Source organism: Bidens hawaiensis, unplaced genomic scaffold, assembly GCF_021521415.1.
Source record: "Bidens hawaiensis isolate Kalapana, Puna unplaced genomic scaffold, B.hawaiensis_p1.1 tig00004105_1, whole genome shotgun sequence".
Lineage (NCBI taxonomy): Eukaryota > Viridiplantae > Streptophyta > Magnoliopsida > Asterales > Asteraceae > Bidens > Bidens hawaiensis.
The window spans coordinates 1,802,032-1,821,033 of NW_027491242.1; the positions used below are offsets into that span (position 1 = coordinate 1,802,032).

A 19,002-nucleotide genomic window follows, 5' to 3' on the forward strand; every position below is an offset into this window, starting at 1 on the left:
TATATAAAGACTTGTTTTAATATTAGTTTTGAGTATTCAAAACTTTGAAGGTAGGCCTTCCGGCATGGTTTAGTACTTTATTTTTGGGATACCTAATCTAGTCAAACTATATATCTTTAAACCATGAAAAACACCCAAAAGCTGGTTCACAAATAATTATAATTGTTGATGGCTTAATCTATTATTGTAATAATATTATAATAAAAGACTACTTACTTGTGCCACTTGTCGCTCTCTTAGCCATTCTTATCTTTTTTAACCCTTTTTAAAAACATAAATTCAAGAAACATAAATTTAAATATGGTCAACTCATTTATCATGCTTCCTAAAATTCGAATTATTTGTTTATTTGGAAAGCTACAATCACGATTTACTAACTGTTTACAACTCTTCATTATATATCTTTTCTTTTCATAACTAAGATACCATTAGTTGTTTGTTTTTTATTAATCATATTTTTGTTAGACCATATTTTTCTTAATGTGCAAAGATTAACATTTTCATTAAAACCACTTTATTTAAAATTTTTAAAGTTAAGAGAATTTTAGGTAAACATTAAAACCATTATTAGTTTTAGCTGAAACTTTGGGAAATTACAATTCTGATTTTCTTTCTAAAACTCTAATCATATGAATAGTTATTAGCTTTAAACCTTAAAATATAGTATTAAATTATGTTTTTTTCCTTATTAATACATATATATGTGTGAAAACAATAATGGTTTATTAGGTGTTTAATATTTCAACAATTTTTCAAACAAAATTATCTAATCACATGGGATTTGAATCAAGTTATATATATTCATTATTTGACACTTTTAACTAATATAAATGTGAGTGATTTGATTTTTCAATTTTCCCAAAATATAAATCAATAGATTATTTTAGGTAGATTTTTTTAATGAATAAATCAAGGGTCTAATATGATCAAGCTATAATTACGACTTTTTTATTTAATCTGATAAACTCAGTTACCATGATTGTTTCCTGTAAATCTGAATTATTTCATTATTTTGAAAACTACAATCATGATTTTCTAATTGTTTTAAATAATTATAAAGATAGAGATGTATCAACTTAATTAAATATTGCAAATTCTTCTTAAAATAATCACTAATCACACGGGATTAGTATTCAAAGTTTAAAACATTCTTTATCTAATATTTTCAAGTACTATATATAAGACACACCATGTGGTGCTTTGCTAACTCATACAGTAAACAACGTTTTCACAACTATGGCAAACATGTTAGTATGCCTTTTTCATATTACTGTCAATTGCATTTCTTATGTAATACTTTCAACTATTTCATATATTCCTTGCTTAAATGTCTTTTAATTGTAATAAATTAAAAAACTTGAAATATTTCAATATAGATCGGTTGGTGACAACAAATTTATCATTCTTAATCATCTTCCAGTTCAATTAGTATTATACTTTGTATTACAATTCTGTTAGTATAAAATTATAAAAGTATCCAATTCAATAAAAAATAACCAACATATATATTTTTACTTGAAAGAACATGTGTTCTCACATGAACACTATACGCCGCCTTGTCAAGAATTACAAGCAGACATGTACTAAAGATTTTGATTCTTGATTAACAAGGTGATATGACAAATACAACCAAAAATGTAGTGTACAAGGAAATATCTTATTTGTAAAATATTTGCGTACGGATTCTTTTGAAATTCATGTGCTTTTAATGTAAGTTGTAATTGTATTATTAACAATATATGATAAATTCGTTGTTGATTGTATATTTCTTAATGTTTAAATTTTAAAATGAGAAAATTATGATTTGCCTCCCTATGCTTTATGGACGGGGGCACTTTACAAGTACAGTTCGATTTTGCGTGTTGTGTGCCACTAAAGCACAGGAGGCAAATTATAATTTTCTCTTTTAAAATTTTCATCAATTATCTGTGTAATACACGGGTCTCAAACTAGTTATATTATATTATATTATTATGAAAACGTTGACGTTTACCAAATACCACTTTCTTTTCTTTCTAGATCTAATTACTTTTAACATATAAAAGAAAAACGAAAACATAAAACAAGCGTGGTTACGTTCCCCCACTTCCAAAGCAGACATCTAAACTTTTGGATTACTTTTGAAAGTAAACGCTAGTGATCTGAAAGACAAATTTGTAGTGTTCTTTCCAAACGTCATCAATATGAATAAAAAATGTTTTAATAAAACAATTGAATTATAATTCATGAGAAATATTCGTAGCTATAAAGAGCCAAACACGAGTTTCAAATCCCTAATCCATGTAAAAAAGTTACATACATACAAGCACACATACATATGCATACCATCATAGAAGAGAGTGGTGGAGCCACAATGTTTTTCCTATGGGTTCAGAAATTTCGATGCTTGAATATTTTTTTCCGGTGTCAAAGTTTTCGCGCCCAAATGGGTTTGGTCGGGTCGGGTTGGGTTGATCATTCGATTAGATAAATAAAATACAATATCACTATCATAACAAAAATATATCGTTAGCATTCAATAAAATACAAAGTCATTAAATATAAAGTTATTGCATATTATGATTTTTCCTTGCGCGTTTTCATGTTTTGAAAAATATATTCAATCGCGACTTTGAAAAATAACTCATTCTCAATACACCAAATACAAGCATCGTTTATATAATCGTCATCCAAATGATTATGCAAACCGACTTCACATGCTTCATTGAAGAAAAACCATTCTCAAACGATAGACAAACATGTATTGGTTGTTGGCGATGGTTAAAACATTGAGGCGAACGGTGAGGAAATACGTTGATTGGTTGCCAAGTCGATGGCCGATGCTTTTATTTGTTTATTAACTAAACTTTTTATAATAAATGGGTTCGAATATACTTTTTTAAAATGATAATGGGTTCGCTCGTCAAAATAGAATGGGTTCGCTCGTTAATTCAACACCATAGGTTATATATAAAATCGAAAAAGGACCGGGTTCGGCCGAACCCGGTGGTTATAGAGTGGCTCCGCCACTGGATAAACATATACATACATACATACACACGCATACTATCATAGAAGAGAGTGGAAGCACGAAGATAAATACATACATACATATGCATATAGGGGTGCAAACGAGCCGAGCCCGAGCTCGACTAGGCTCGAGCTCGGCTTGTTTAACTTACACAGAGCTCGAGCTCGAGCTCGGCTCGTTTCGAGTTCTATTTTCAAAGCTCGAGCTCGGCTCGTGAATGGATTTTGAAGCTCGAGCTCGGCTCGTGTATTATTTATCAATTATTTTTTATATAATTATAATTATTTTATATATTTTTATATTATAATTTTATTTATAAAAGAATATATATTATTTAGTTATTTTTATTTATTTTTTCATAACATTATATTTATTAATTAATAATTATTAAATATATATTTTAAAAAAATTATATAAATGGCAGGCTCGTTTTGGCTCGCGAGCCGGCTTGAGCTTGATAAGTAAAGCTCGGGCTCGGGCTCGTTTATTAAACGAGCTTATTTTTAGGCTCGAGCTCGGGCTCGGGCTCGATAAAGCTCGGCTCGATCGAGCTTTTTAACGAGCCGATCTCGAGTAGCTCGCGAGCAGCTCGGCTCATTTGCACCCCTATATGCATACCATCATAGAAGAGAGTGGAAGCACGAAGATGAACAATATTTACCCCCCCCCCCCCCCCCCCCCAAAAAAAAAAGATTCTTAAGTGAATACTCAAGTCATTACATGAGTTGGCTTTTTATAGTATAAGTATTGACAAATTTTAAGAATCAATTACAGGCGGTAACATAGACTATTAATCAAAGCGTAAATTAAGGTAATTAATGATTTACGTATTTTACATTAAACAAAAAGAAAAAACATGAAAATGTTAAAATTGGAGGAAATCTGGATTGACGAAATCACTCATTGATGGAATTCGGGTCAGACAGCTGGACAAAACAACAAATGGCGTTTGTCACATGATTCAGGTTGTCGATGCCTTTTCATCTGTTGCTTGCCTGCGATAGGCTCCATAACTCCACTCATAATCCAAGTTACGCACCTTTTAAGCTTCAAATGAACCTTTTTGTTATATACGAGTAAACTGCTTTTTGAGTCCCCGTGACTTGTTCAAATATGCGGTTTTAGTCAAATAGTTTTAAATCTACGATTTTCGTCTATGTGGTTTTATTTCACTTGCAATTAAACCAGACCCCACTAACCTCGTTAAGTCTTATCGTTAAACCATCAACGTGCCCCTCACGTGAGGGGCACTTTTGTCTTTTTTCCTTAAATACATCTCAGCCCCTCACGTGAGGGGGCTTGCGAATTAGGGTTGGGGTTTATTTAAAGAGAAAAAGGACAAAACTACCGCTCACGTGACGGGCACACTAATGGCTTTAACGACAAGACTTAACGAGGTTAGTGGGTGAGGTTTAATTGCAAGTGAAATTAAACCACATGGATGAAAATCGTAGATTTTGAACCTATTGGACTGAAACTACAAATTTAGACAAAGCACATGGATGAAAACCGCAGTTTACTCTATTTTCATTAATGCGTACATGACACATACCAATATACCATCATATCACATGCATATATAGTCACACTCACACACCATTACATGCATCCATGTATACCATCATGAACTTTTGATATTATCATCACAATCCTACCTACTCCAATTACTATATAATTTCTTCTAGCGGTCCTAGCCAAATTGGCAAAGTAGATGAAGATTCAAAAGCTTAATTAGACAACTTTTGCTAGCAATGGATCCGGATCCCCAAACTCACTGCAGGTTATATACTTATATTCATCTACCATAGGCATATCACACAGTCACAACTTCATCTTATACTTCACTTGTTTATGTATAGATTACAATAATGAAGTATCTGAATTATGATACAAACTAGCATGCATGTGCTCATATGTCCTAATTATAGACTAAATAGTATATGATCATAGTAATCTGTATATATGCATGAGTGCATGGCATACCGATACTAACATCGCATAGATATGCATAAATAGATGTTTCCCGACATGTTTTATGTGTCCAAAGCTTCCTTTGAACCAGTGGCGGACCCACTAGTGTTATTTTTGCTCAAAATCCCAGTTGCCCCTGAGAAAAATAATTTTGGGTCCGCCACTTCTTTTAATCCTCGTAAGTCTACTTTTTATATTCCTGGACACAAACTTAATTAAGAATTACTTATTATTGTTTTAGGATGTCGAAGGAGCAATGGTATGTCGTCTTCATAGGGGTTATGGGAATTTTACTACAAACGATTGTTCAAATGTCTGAGTTTACCCCAGGAAACAAGATCCGTATGGGAATATCCTTAGTGGCCTTAATATTAAATTTCGTTATAGCACTATCATCATCGACGTTAGCACAAGTTGACGATATGCAACATGCCAGTTGGAAAGCTATCATTTCCAACACTAGCTTCATATTTACAGGCATCTTATCTCTTTATTCAGCTTTCTCTATACTTTTACCACAATGGCTCACTTGGCACGGTTTTGCAATCTATGCACCATTGTGACCTCGGTAAGAAGTCGAAACATGTTGCGGTTTGTGTTCATTTGGTGCTATGGAAAGGTTGCTGTTGCTATGAGGTACATTATGGAAAGCTTGAAGATGTTGATCTTGAGATGACACTAGCCAACTCAAGATAATATATGTGTCCTTAATAAACTATTGAAAGTTTGAAACTATATGATGTAATGCAAAGGTTGTTGCTGTATATAGGTATTATTACATTATTTACATAGTATTTTGAGCATGTTTACATCTTTAAGAATTTGATTACATTTTGTTGTAATTTAGTTTAATGTAAATGTTGTCTTCTACTACGTGCAAGTACTTATGCTGTTTTCGTAAGTTTCTATCTAAAATAGATTCTGATTGAACATATCCGTAATCTCCGGTTCGATGAAGGAGGACTGAGATCTTTGTGATCTCCAGTTCGATCATGAGGACGTTCGGGTTTTACCAATAGCGGGCCTTCGTGCGGGTGAGTTTTCCCTGAAAATGAAGATAACTTGAAGGCGCTTAAGAGCTCCATACGGCCGGGTTGGGTAAGTTGGCGGGTGGTCTTTTACCATTGGGTCTCCTTGTACGAAATACCTAGGCAATTATCTGTTTGTTGGCCCTTTAAAAAATGAAGAATTGATCGAATTAGTCTCCTATTCTCTCTAATTTCTATTTGGAATCCTTCTAACTTTTCTACCAATGACTCCACTTAAATCAGTTAACCGAATTTAAACCGAGCAAAATCCGAACTGAAATCGATCTAAACATGAACCAAAACGATCATAATATGGTTTTGACTTTTGTTGACCAAATCAAACTTATTTCAACCCAAACTGGTTTTGGTTTTTTGACTGATTTGTGCACGTCTAATTGGGAATGTGATTAACATCGATTCAATTGAAAAACCAAAAGTAGACTAGTAAGAAGCTAGCTAACCAAACACCAAAACATCCGCTTACATACACATATGTTGAAAGCCAATTTCAGTTAATATCCAATCAAGTTTTTAAATAAACAAAAGAAAATCTAGCACAATACTCGAAAGCTTACCAATATATTGGGTTCAATTGGGTTTGAATGTTTGAGGCAATGTTTTAAAAAGCAGGTCGGGCTCAAAGATTTTACTACCCGGTAATACATGCAGGTTTGAATCGGTTTTTAAAATACAACTTCAACTCAAAATATAATTGAAAATTTTATCTTAATATATATAGTAAAATATATTTAATATGCTAAATAATTAAAAAGTTCAAACTCATTCAACATGTATATTCGACCAGTTTTATATGACCGGTTTTCGATATAAACAAGAAACTAAATCATTTGATACGGTTTGAAAAAATCCGACCGAACCAATCATGAAACGAAACCGATGACCGGATTTAATTGTTTCACGACTTCAAACCGTACCATAAACACCAATACACTTGTTACATGATTACCATAGTTTGTTTGTGTTCACCAAATGACCCATAGAACTCAATTATTTTTGTTAAAACAATGATTTCCTTTTTTTTTTCTTTTTCTTTTTTGTGTTTAGACCACCGCATTCTGGCCACACTATGATATCTTAACCGAGCTCACGTTAGCTACATAGTTGGCTTGGATGTTCCACCGAAAAGCCCTACATTCGGCTGTCACTTAACAGTCGGTATGCCGTCATAAGAACATAAACGTAACAGATGGTGAGACGAAAACCCGTATCTAACGGAATCCAAAGTGACATGACATTTTGAATTTTCATTATTTTAATAATAATAATAATAATATTAATAATAGACTTTTGTTCAATTCATCCCTAATTTCTCAAGAAGGCCACAGCCACAGCCACAGCCACATGGGATGATTCTGAAGTTTTCTCCTCCACAACGCCAATCCGAGATTAACCACCAGCAGGTACTTCATATCTCCAATCTCTCTTGCTTTTAATTTTTAAATCATTTGGTGACTTCAATCGGTCAACCAACATATATATATATATATAACAGGATGAGTTCAGTTACATTAATATCATTCAAAACCCATTGACTCTGTCTTTAGTGTCTTGTTAGTTTAATCGTTTGTGTCTTTTTGCAATAATGTTTTTAAATAATAAAGCTTTAGGTTCCATTTTGTGATAACGTGTAGGAAAACTGTAGAAGAAGATGGAATCTAGGTTTTATCATTTATCGAATAAATACTCCCGAAAGCGATTGTTGTAAAAATAGCATTCGTTATCATCCGTGCCAAGGAGTCATTCATGGTTCATAAGAAATGCCCCGCCTCAATTATCACCAACGTGTTTTGGGCTAGCAAGGGCCACGTTAACTAACACACTCGTTAACTAGCTATTTTGTATTGGAAAAAATAAAGATACAAGAGACAAAAAAAAAATAACAAAAATTTGATTGGTTGTTAGCGGGTGGACCCACCTTCCATCTGTTATCACGTTAACATCACAGCCATAACGCCTGGCCCTCAACGACGTGGTGCGGTGTAGCCAACGTTAAGGGCCGGCCACATCAGCTATAACGCTGGCTCCAAGACCTCAACAACGTCCAGCCTAAGCGTGGGTGTCTTTCTGGGAAGTCTCCTTTGAAGCAACCAAAAGCAAATCCGTGACTTTCTGGATGGGCAATCCTTCGGGGGCAAAGCGTGCAATATTGGGGGGTACGAGAGGCCGGATGTTACATTGTTTGTCAAATGCCAATGACATTGTGTTTTATGATTCATGTTTCTTTTGAGACTTTTAGACTATAATAAGGTCATTTTGGTCATGATATAGAAGTGGATTTGGAGTGTTGTATCTGTACATGTATACATAATATGTCATGGGGATCATGAAGTACAAGTACCAAAAGAAATGACTTGATTTTGTGGTAGTTCATCTTGTTTACAAATGTTTTTTGTTTTAAATTAATGAGCTTGGCTCGAGCTTTATATAAGTCGAGCTCGATTTTTCAGCTCAGTAAAGTGAGCAAGCCGAGCTCCAGCTCGAGCCAGCTCATTTAAGTTCGAGTTCACCCTGGCTCAGCTCGACTTGGCTCAGTTACAGCCTTATCTGTCACGGGATTATAAGCACCAAAAGAAAACACTTGATTTGGTGGAAGATTTTCTTGTTTATTATGTGGACTTTTTAACTGTGAGTCAGCAGAACAAAATTTTGACCTTATGAAATGTTAACATCTAAGCACTAAAAGAATTGAGAAAATGTAAAAACTTTGCACAACATTATTCATTAAAATCGTATCAAAATTGCAGGTTCCTGCATGGTGCCAATATCTCTAATGCCATCACCTGGCTATCTTAATAACCTTTATAGTATTGGATATTTGAGATCAAACGTCTCGTCTGTCACCTTTTCGTCTGATCTTCTAAGAACTTCATATTCTCTACGGAAGACACTATATGCGCGGTTTTGGATCTTTCATTTGGCACAACCTTTTTTCCTCAAGGATTCAAAGTGAGTAAACTTCTGCTTTAACAAATTGATAATATTTAAATGCTGCGTTTTTATTGTTGATTGTTTTGTTGTATAGGAGGATGACATGGCATATAAGAAGCAGCGCAGATGGCGGTGGTTTTAACCCCTTGTCCACAAATAATAACAGCAACGGGACTCGACTCATAAGGGCGATACAGGCATTTCAGAACAGACTAAGTGCAAGATTTAAAGAGCTAAGGAAAGATCTTCCAATGAAACTGCTGTTTTTCTTGACGGGTTTTTATTGTTCGACGGCGTTCGCGACAGTTATAGGGCAAACGGGTGATTGGGATATTCTGTCGGCTGCGTTGGCTGTGGCTGTGGTGGAGGGGATCGGGGCCCTTATGTACACGGGTTCGGTTCCTTTAGTCAATAAGGTAAAGAAGATAATCACCATGTTTAATTATTGGAAAAGTGGGCTTACTATGGGCCTTTTTCTCGATTCTTTCAAGTATTAAAGATGCCTTGTTACTCAAGAAATCATCAAAATTTCATTCATTTCGGCTCTCCAAGTACAGGCTGACGGATGGCGTAAAAGATTTGATTAAAGTTGATTCTTTTGAAGCGAGTATCTTGTGGCTCAAGAAATCTTGTAGACTATTCTTTTAGTGAAAAATGTTATATGAGGCGCTCAAGTGCAGCTAGTATCAAAAGATAAAGAGAGCATGACATTGGATATATATTCTGATTTGCGGGTCGGGTCTAACCCGTTTATTGATATTTTAACTCGAGCTGACGTGCAGATACGACATGAAGTTGTATGGCAATTAATTTTGAACTTCAAAGGTGTTGTAGCACATTGTTGATTAACAGATGACTTGTTTGTAGGATTTATTTGTATATTATTACAGTCGAGAACATGTATCTGAAATGCAAAACATACTTGTTTTATCTTTTAAATATCGTTAAAAGAGTGAATTGCACTTTTCGTTCTTTATGTTTTGATGTATTACAAAGGATGTCCTTTATGATTAAATTTGCCTACACGTTTTGTCCTATCCACCAATTAGAAAATAAAGTCCAAGTCAACAAGCTAGGCTGCTCGTTTACCTTCTGTATCGATGTAAACACTACTTTATAATGAAATGTATAAATACTAACCCCGCCTTACCCCGGCCAAAAGGTCCTTGAATAGCAGCTTTCGCTTTTTAGCACCATCTTTGACCGGTTGTTTATGAAGGATCTGGCGGGCTGCCTGCTGAACCTTCAATATCCGGTGTCTGACCCATAAGCTTCTTGCATTTTATGTTTCTGCACAAGCCAAGTAGTTAATATGATTATCAGAGTTTTTGCATAAAGCACTTAAACTTGTGAGTTCGAGTATACCTTCTTTCTTTGTTCTGTTCGGTTGTGGTTAATTCTGGTTAATATTTCGGTATATAGTTATTTTGTTCTGCTTCATGTAGTTCTAAGTAAAAATGTTAGCCCGAGTTTGATATTAGTTAATAACCGAAACGGAACCGACTAACTAAAAACCGGTGATGGTTAATTTTGGTTTTCAGTTATGGCTCAGCTTCTGCTAACCGAAAAAAAGCGAGAAACTAACCAAATAAATAACCCAAATTGATATAATGAAAGCCGTAAAAAGGTAGAAAAAAATTTGGACCGTTTCTCGATTTGTGCGTGTCATCCTTGCGCAGGGGCCATGCTAATCTTCTCTGTATCGTTCCAATTTTATCGGATGTCCCCTAAGAGACAAACATTAACTCCAAAGAACACTATATAAAATAGGCAAAGTTTTTATTTCTTTCCGATGTAGGACGAGCTGATTTGACATATCTTGTTACTTTAACTAGTTGACTATTTTAATTCTTCTCTTACTTTATTTTTCCTCGTAAATATTTTAATTATACGTGTTGTTACGTTTTCTTTACATGTTTTGTTTCGCTAGTCATTGTGATTTGCATTTGAGTATTTGGATTGTTTCCGCCATTCTTAATACTTAACGGAAAGCATTGTGTGTTCTAAGCTCACAAACAAATCCTAACATGTGATGGAATCATTAGTGAAACCGCTACTTCTCTACAGGTCCTTAAAATTTACACTTGTTCACGTTCTTGTATATATTACACCAACGTCCGAATCCATAAAATTAAAGATGTAATATGCTCCTAACGACGTGTCAGAGAGCAAGCTACGTTTTACATGATTCCATTAGATAGCAGTTGATATAGTCGTGGACCTTGTTTATCACTATATATTGTAATCACTATTTAACGGAAGAAAATCAACTCAATCTTTTACCATCCTACGTGTATATAAAAACCCTCGATTATCTCGATCAAAACAGGAATGGAGGAACCTCCCTGTTTTGTTACTTAGGGGCTGTTTGTTTACATATGAATGGAACCAGCAACAAACTGTATAGTATTTAAAAAAAGTGAAAACAAATATATATTTAAACAAAAAATTTGAACCTGACGTGAATCGAACACGCAACCTTGTGATCTGGAGACAGACGCGCTACCATTGCGCCACAGATCCAAGTTGTGTTATTAAGTTAGACGAATATCATTTAAATGTTAAATGAAGAGTTACATATTTGACTTTTGAAGCAGTGAACATTTTCGAGTCGAGCCTGAGCTCGTCTAAGCTAAATCTCATCTCACTGTCGGCCTATGATAATGATAAAAAAAGGGGCATCGACAAGCCGAGTCACTCGCCCTCTACTCGACATCAACTCGTTAAAAGCTCGAATCAAGACAAAGTTAAAAAAACAAATATGCATTATAATTCAGATTTCTAAATAATACAGTGAATATTATTAATTTAATAAGTATGCGTTAACCTTTAGTTATTACGTAAACGATATTTAATATGTAAAAAAAATGTTTTGTATATTAAGCTCATGTTGGTTCGTTTAAGCTCGCAAACATAGTGAAACACGGTATGTAAATCACAATTTCAATTATCGAAAGTGTTTCCAATATAAACCTGAGCAAGATCTTGAACTCAGGTTCAAGCTTGTTTAAGTTATGCTCAATTGATCTCGTGTAGCTTACAGACAGCTCAACATGTTTACAGTTACACCCGTAATTAATTATTTGTCTTTGTAAGAGTTTGGTCTCTCTTAAGTTAAATGAGCCGATATCAAGCTTGAGCTCGAGCTTGACTCAGCTCGACTCGTTTACACCCTTAAGTTTACTAACTTTTTTTTAAATAATAAAATTAATAAAAACAAACAAAAACAAATGTTGATTCTCCAACTCTCCATATTGTTAACATTAACACTAGCAAAAAATCTTTAAAAATTGAATCTATCTGAAATCACAATTCTAAAAGAAAAAAAGAAGACGGCTAAGGAAATATAGGCATGCAGCTGAGCCCGGTGTTTTCGGGAATTCCCATCATCAAGTTAAGGTTTTGTAAAGCTTGACCCGAAGCACCCTTCACAAGATTATCAATCTGCAAACAAAGTTTACAAGAATAGCATATAATAAACAAGTTTATAAAACTTATTAAAAAACAGACTGTTCGAATAATGGGACATACGGCGGATATAATTATCGCTCTCCCTGGGATGCGATCTGGGAAGACGTTAATATGACAAGCATTGGAACCTTGAACATATTTGGTGTGTGGAGCTTGATCATGTGGCAGTACAACTACAAACTCTTCTTTCTACAAATACACAATAAAATGTTGAATTAGAAAAAAAAAAAAAAAAAAAAACTGGTCGACCCAAACACGACACGATATTAAGTGGGTTCGACACGACTTGACTTAGACACTAGTAAAAAGTTACCTCATAAAATCTCCTGAGTTGTTGCTTCAAATCCGCAACCGAGACCCCTGGAGCCATTTGTACATTTATAGTTGATTGCATGCCTCGGCTCTGCAAGTTGATAATCAACACTCGGTGTTAGAACTTAGAACCAATAAAAAAAATTAATAATATACGAATGGTGAAGTAAGATTTACCATTGGCATAAGGGTCGGAGTAAAGCTAACGGTTACTTTTGAATTTGCAGCATCTGATAATTCTAGTTCTATTTCAGGTACTGAAACCAAGTCAAAAAGACAGAAAACAACGAATCAAAAATTCATTTTATAAAACTTGTCGACTTACAACTCGTTCAAAACTTATAATGATGATGACAATAATTTGTGCAAAAATACAATGAAACATAGGTATGTGATGTTACCATGGCGATGTCTTGTGATGCCATAAGAATGTATGCCTTCTGATACCTCCGTGTATAAATTTGCTTCTTTCGCACTACGTCCTGCATCGGTTACCAAACATTGAAAAACACACTCCTTGTTTACAAAGCTATATTAGGGACGAAAATGGGCTTGTTGTAAGCTTTTAGTCACTTATGACACGTTTTTTTAACTTCTTTAAAGTTTACCAACAACCCATCATATATATTTTAGAGTAAAAGATTACAAACTTTAATGCATATTGTACAGTTAAGTGTTTATTTAAGTTTATGCAATACACAATATACATACTTAACCCACTTAATTCTTCAGTAATTACTTTTTTAGTTTTTTTTATAATAACTTGTGTTCATTTAAAGGAAAAAAAATAAGCGCTGTTTTTCTCAACGTTCCGATATAACCTGTATTGAAAACGCAAATGTATTCTAAATAATGGATCTTTTTTAGTATCGCAAACTATACCGAATGCCGATACTGTACCGGTTATGTGAAAAACCGAACCAATACCAACCGAACAACATAGGTACCGGTGCCGGTATATCAGGACTAGTAACGATATTCACTTTTATGATTTCCGGTCCATGTAAAACTCCGCCTCAACAAGCGGGCACCAGGGACGAGGCTTACTTAGGTACATCGGTGAACCCCCCCCCCCCCCCCCCCCCCCGGGTTTTTGCACAATAGTGTAAATTGACCCTTTTTTCGTCCGAAAATTTGTATACGTAGTGTAAGTTTAACCATTTTGGACCGAAAATTTGACCCCCCCCCCCTCCCCCCCGACGAACTCGTCCAAGCTTCACCACTGGCAGGCATGTTTACTAGCTATAATTAATTTATGTGTGTGTAAAGGAAGGGTGGGTTGAGATAAGTAACCTGCTCCACTAACTCCAGAGTTTGAGACAATAACAATATCTTTCAATTCAATAAGACTAGCCTGTCATAAACATAATAATCATTTATATTTATTAGTGTTAAAATACTATTAATGTAAAAAGAAAGAAGAATAAATCAACCTTGAGTAATGGAACAAGAGGAAGTAAAATAGTAGTAGGATAACATCCAGGATTCGCAACAAGACGTGCGCTTTCAATCTTGTTTCGGTATATCTCTGTTAGACCATAAACAGCCTCTTTCTGCAATTTTGATGCTTTGTGAGGCTGACCATACCATTCGCCATAGTCGTTAAGATCACGTAATCTGAAATCCTGCAAATATCTTTTATAATATATTATATCCAAAATAAACAATGGTGAAGAGTGAGGAACATATTATTTGCCAAACGTACCGCAGAAAGATCAACAATCTTTAACGTAGTTGGCAGACCTTTAATAATTTCCTGCAATAAGAACTAATAAGAACTGATAAATGGTGCAATTAAAAATGGTATTTATTATACGAATAACGAAAAACCTGAGTGGTTCCATGTGGCAAGCAACAAAAAACAGCATCTACACTAGAAAAATCTGCATCCTTGACCGCAACTAAATCTGGCAAATCCTGCAAACATATAAACAATACAAACAACAATCCAACAATGTGTTGTATGATTATACTAGGAGTGTAAAAAAGTTGAGGCACTCGTGACCTACTTAAGGTTGGCTTGTTAAAAACTTGAATCGAGCCGGGCCTAACTTGAACGAGTTCGAGCTTTTATTATGGCTCATTTAAAAAACAAGCTCAAGCCGGATCGTGAGCATAAATGAGCTTTTTATTTATATAAACTTTATCTGATATATTTATAAAAAATATTATTAGAAATAAATATATGATAATAATTACAAAAAGGCGCTTAACTGTACTGTTCTGTTTTAGTTCATTGAATATAGTTTGCTGATCAGTTGACTTTCTTTCCTACATTCAACACTTTTTAACGGATGATAGGTGGCGAGCAAATCATAATCATTTATGATCTTGTAACGAGTTAAACTAATACCAAACAAACTTCCATCGTGCCCCCACCGCATCGCACGGGTTACCTACTAGTATATGTAAATATATTCAAAAATTTATGAATAAAATAACTAATAAATAATAAACAAGCTAAGTTGTAGCTCGTTTACGCCCCTATCTAACACACACTTAAAATATCATTATGCATAATATTTGCAGCAAATGCTTACTTGTGTGATCAGGTGTGGAAATACTGACGCAATTGATTGACCGGCTTTTCTATCCTTAGTCATCAGAGAAATGCTAAAGTAAGGATGGTTTGCGATGAATCTAATAAGCTGAAAATATTATAGTTAAGAATTTAGCAATAAAACATTTAGTTGGTTAGTGAAATAATAACTTACCTCGACACCAGTATACCCGCTCGCTCCAAGAATACCAACTTTTATAGATTTATCAACTTTCTGAGATGATACAGCTAACACTCTGACAGGCCTTTCGCTAGATTTCAACATTTTTGGTTTAACTGATTCAATACCAAATATCTTTTTAACATAAGAAACTGAACACTAAATAAACTAGCCTAGCCTAGCCATTGGTGAGCTGCTTACAACTGGCTTGCTAAAAAATATATAAAACAAAGCGACTAAGATTTAAATTTGGAATTTGAAGTCAACAAAAAAAGGGAAATTTGCCATAAACACGAGGTATAAGTAAAACAGTTTTGGAGTTAAATAAGCTTAGACAAACTATACACTTACTTGTATTTGACTTGCAATTGAATGACTCACTCGGTTTCAGCCAGATAATATTCGGTGCACTTTCGAATAGCAGTCTGAGGTCGGAGATTCAATTGTTTCGTGGTTAGTGTTTTGTCAGGTGGGTTATTTTTTTATTAGGGTAGAAATTTATTTTAAAAAAGGGTAAATATGTAATTAAAAATTAAAACTTTATGCTGGGTAAATATGCAATTTTTTCTAGTTAATTTATTCCAAAGAAAAATAACTTAAAACATTATACTTATAAATATTTATGAGGTTTACGACTATATGAATTTAGCCATTATAGCCCATATGACTTAGGTTCGATCTTTGTCCCTGACATTTAGTTTTAAAGGCATCGGGGTGATGATGGGAGACTAGGCTAGTAGTTGTCTTTCACTAGTTGGATCCTTGGACTGAACGAGTTTTATCTCACAACACTGTCGTGACTTTTGTACGAGTGTTCACGGACGTTGAGGGTTTTTACCGAATCAAAAGACGAATGTATCCTAATGTGATCAGAGCCGGCCATAGGGGGTGGCAGGGTAGTCGACGACCACATGCCCGACACCCCACTAGGCCCAAAATATATATATTTTTTAAAATTATGAATTTTTATGAAAAAAAATATATATATAATCAATGTTTCAACACAATTATATATCCACTAGCTTGGTTTAGTGGCAAAGATGTATGACTTCTAACCAAGAGGTTGTGGGCTAGTCTTATATGAGTTATTTTTAAGTTTATTTTTATACAAAAGTTTTTTAAACAAATCAAATTATAACAAAGTAAGCCCATTTAAAATTAACTTGTTTAAACCCAACAAAATGAATCTGTTACTTAAGACCCAATTTTTTTTTGCATTTGGCCCAAAAAAAATTCACTTTCTCGGAGCCGGACCTGAATGTGATGAATTTAGCCAGTAGCCCATTTACAGGGTTCGTTGGTTGGTTGTTAAAAAAAAGAACTATATGGGCGAGTCATTTTGACTTACCAACCCGCTCATTTTTTTGTAATGATACACAAAGATGGACAAAAAAATGTTCCCAGGCTAATTTAGAATCAGATGAGGAATTAAAAAACACCACACAACTCATACATTAAGCAAGTCTACTGCACATGATTCTGTTTTTTGATCACTACAAAACTGGTTTGCATTCAGCAGGAACAATCAATACTTCAATCCGTATCAAGAACCTCCAAAAACCTACGCGGGACGACATATACGCAAGTGTTAACCAACATGCTTCGTATTATTGCAAATAAAGTCCCGGTCAACAAAAAAATAAATAAATACTCACCCCGGCCAAAAGGTCTTTGGATAGCCGCTTTCGCTTTTCAGCACCGTCTTTGACTGGTTTATTCTGAGGGAACTGGCGAATCACTTTGGCTGCTTGCTGATTACCTTCGATCTCTGAAGACGTGCCGTCCGCTTGTTGAATTTTACGTTTCTGCACAAGCCAAGTAATTAACATGATTATCAGACTTTTTGCATAATGTTAATCTGTGCTAGACTTGTGAAAAAATGTAAGTTTAAGTATACCTTCTTTAGTCGTTCGTCTATAGAACTTAAAGCACGAGACTGATCAACTTTTGCAAGATAGAAATCCCGCTCCTTTTTAGCCGCAGACAGTTCCAGTGCAAGTTTTTGCTCTCTTGTTGCATTCTTATACGCTGTATTACAAGCAGTCGAGTTAATAGCTTAATATTACAAATATTCGCAAGATTTGAGTGATTATCATTAAGAATATGTTTTAAGGACATCAAAAGTTTATACCAATCTCTTCGGTGAGATGATCCCATTTGAATTTACTCAAGTATTTAATGTTCCAAAGGTCATAATAGAATGAAGACTTCTTCCTCCCGCCTAAACACGCAATCAATGCCACATTAGATAAGTAGCAATCTACCTTTAAAATATATGTTTGCTTGCATACATAGATGCATACCTATTTGTTCACCATTCAACATCGAAGCAACCCTTTTAGCAACACTCTTGTTTGTAAATTCAATCCATCTACAAGACAAATAAAAAAATCACTCGTATTCATTCAGAGTAAACGATCATCCAACATCTTTCCCTTCTGTTATTTTTAAAATAAAAACTTACCCTTCGGTGAACCCTTGCCCACGAAAGCCACCTGCTTTTTTACGGTGTACATGAGCTGTAGGATCTGTAGAAAGATTTCATGTAAGTATGAAACCCATGGTATTAATAATAAAACAAAAATAAGAGAAATAAGTAAAAAATGATAGTCACCTTCAGGTGTGAGGTAAATTCTCTCGATTTCTCCATATTGAGATAGAATTTGACGAAGCTTTAACGGATCCATTCGTGGAGGAATTCGGCTCAAGTAGCATACACCACGCTTATTAGCCTTAGCAGCTTCCTTCAATAAACGTTCTTTCCTCCTTTTCTTCCGTTCCGCCTTAACTTCTTCTAATTCCGCATCGGGTAGCTCCATTATGGAATCATCTATATCAATTTGTTCTTCATCAGCCATTCTTCACAACTGAAAACGTTGGAACAATACAGCCACATTCAAAAAAACAAGGGGCAAAAGCACACTTGCAATCTCATAAAAATCCATTAAAAATGTCATAAAACTTGTTGCAAACAATTATGTTCAGAAGAGGAATAAGTATAACCAGGTAGGGTCTTTGTTTCCATTTAAGCGTATTGTCAAACCACATACACACTAAGTTACTAACCATATAACAAACAGCAGAAACTTATCGTGTAGTTATATAAACAAAGCTAGTAGACTAACACACTAACATAGTGAAGTATGTACCATAATTAATTGCTATTTTCATTTTTTTGAAATATGACAATTGGTTGTCTATTGCTTATAGGGGCGTGCAAAGTCGGTTCGGTTATGGGGGCTTAACCATAAACATAACCATAACTGAATGGTCGTTTAACTATAGATCAGTTAACCGTTGGTTTCGGTTAAGTTCGGTTAATTGTCGAATGTATATTCTTATTATTCTTTTCCTTTGCTCCGTTTGAAAATGGTCCGGTTATGATTTTCCAAGCTCAATTATAAAGTTTCAAAGCTAAAATATGCCGGTTCCAAGCTCGGTCACGGTGTTCCAAGATCGGTCATAGACAGTTGCAGCATGAATTTAAATGCTAGAAGGTAGAAATTTAAGTACAAAAAATGGAAGTTGAGGTATAAAATTT

General features: G+C 34.6%; 3 protein-coding genes and 2 non-coding genes across 5 annotated transcripts; 1 reads left to right on the forward strand and 4 right to left on the reverse strand.

Annotated features, from left to right (window-relative positions):
• Positions 1–7,354: 7,354 nt before the first annotated feature.
• LOC143625451 (uncharacterized protein ycf20-like) lies at positions 7,355–9,818 on the forward strand. The gene is made up of 3 exons (XM_077095771.1): positions 7,355–7,430; positions 8,775–8,976; positions 9,053–9,818. The coding sequence occupies exons 2-3, from the start codon at positions 8,783–8,785 to the stop codon at positions 9,453–9,455; spliced, it is 597 nt and encodes a 198-aa protein (XP_076951886.1). The 5' UTR covers positions 7,355–7,430; positions 8,775–8,782; the 3' UTR covers positions 9,456–9,818.
• A 773-nt stretch (positions 9,819–10,591) lies between these two features.
• On the reverse strand, positions 10,592–10,694 carry LOC143625538 (U6 spliceosomal RNA). Its single transcript, XR_013152288.1, has one exon. It is a non-coding gene; the product is annotated as a U6 spliceosomal RNA (small nuclear RNA).
• A 715-nt stretch (positions 10,695–11,409) lies between these two features.
• On the reverse strand, positions 11,410–11,481 carry TRNAW-CCA (transfer RNA tryptophan (anticodon CCA)). Its single transcript has one exon. It is a non-coding gene; the product is annotated as a tRNA-Trp (tRNA).
• A 730-nt stretch (positions 11,482–12,211) lies between these two features.
• Positions 12,212–15,571, reverse strand: LOC143625452 (putative N-acetyl-gamma-glutamyl-phosphate reductase, chloroplastic). Its single transcript, XM_077095772.1, has 11 exons — positions 15,456–15,571; positions 15,282–15,389; positions 14,572–14,658; positions 14,447–14,497; positions 14,175–14,366; positions 14,035–14,095; positions 13,143–13,223; positions 12,919–12,998; positions 12,743–12,832; positions 12,490–12,618; positions 12,212–12,402 (listed from the first exon to the last, which is right to left on the reverse strand). The coding sequence occupies exons 1-11, from the start codon at positions 15,564–15,566 to the stop codon at positions 12,295–12,297; spliced, it is 1,098 nt and encodes a 365-aa protein (XP_076951887.1). The 5' UTR covers positions 15,567–15,571; the 3' UTR covers positions 12,212–12,294.
• A 1,324-nt stretch (positions 15,572–16,895) lies between these two features.
• Positions 16,896–18,354, reverse strand: LOC143625453 (pre-rRNA-processing protein ESF2-like). Its single transcript, XM_077095773.1, has 7 exons — positions 18,076–18,354; positions 17,926–17,989; positions 17,765–17,832; positions 17,593–17,682; positions 17,359–17,489; positions 17,117–17,266; positions 16,896–17,022 (listed from the first exon to the last, which is right to left on the reverse strand). The coding sequence occupies exons 1-7, from the start codon at positions 18,317–18,319 to the stop codon at positions 17,005–17,007; spliced, it is 765 nt and encodes a 254-aa protein (XP_076951888.1). The 5' UTR covers positions 18,320–18,354; the 3' UTR covers positions 16,896–17,004.
• Between the last annotated feature and the right edge of the window lie 648 nt (positions 18,355–19,002).

What these genes read in the sequence shown, in the direction of transcription:
- LOC143625453 (XM_077095773.1), bottom strand. Translation starts at nt 18,319, where the DNA reads ATGGCTGATGAAGAACAAATTGATATAGATGATTCCATAATGGAGCTA. An exon ending in AATTTACCTCACACCTGAAG is followed by an intron (nt 17,990 to 18,075) that starts GTGACTATCATT and finishes ATCTTTCTACAG; the next exon opens with ATCCTACAGCTCATGTACAC. An exon ending in TCATCTCACCGAAGAGATTG is followed by an intron (nt 17,490 to 17,592) that starts GTATAAACTTTT and finishes CTTGTAATACAG; the next exon opens with CGTATAAGAATGCAACAAGA.
- LOC143625452 (XM_077095772.1), bottom strand. Translation starts at nt 15,566, where the DNA reads ATGTTGAAATCTAGCGAAAGGCCTGTCAGAGTGTTAGCTGTATCATCT. An exon ending in TTCCACACCTGATCACACAA is followed by an intron (nt 14,659 to 15,281) that starts GTAAGCATTTGC and finishes ATATGTTTGCAG; the next exon opens with GATTTGCCAGATTTAGTTGC. An exon ending in AGATTGTTGATCTTTCTGCG is followed by an intron (nt 14,367 to 14,446) that starts GTACGTTTGGCA and finishes AGATATTTGCAG; the next exon opens with GATTTCAGATTACGTGATCT.
- LOC143625451 (XM_077095771.1), top strand. Translation starts at nt 8,783, where the DNA reads ATGGTGCCAATATCTCTAATGCCATCACCTGGCTATCTTAATAACCTT. An exon ending in TTTTTCCTCAAGGATTCAAA is followed by an intron (nt 8,977 to 9,052) that starts GTGAGTAAACTT and finishes TTTGTTGTATAG; the next exon opens with GAGGATGACATGGCATATAA.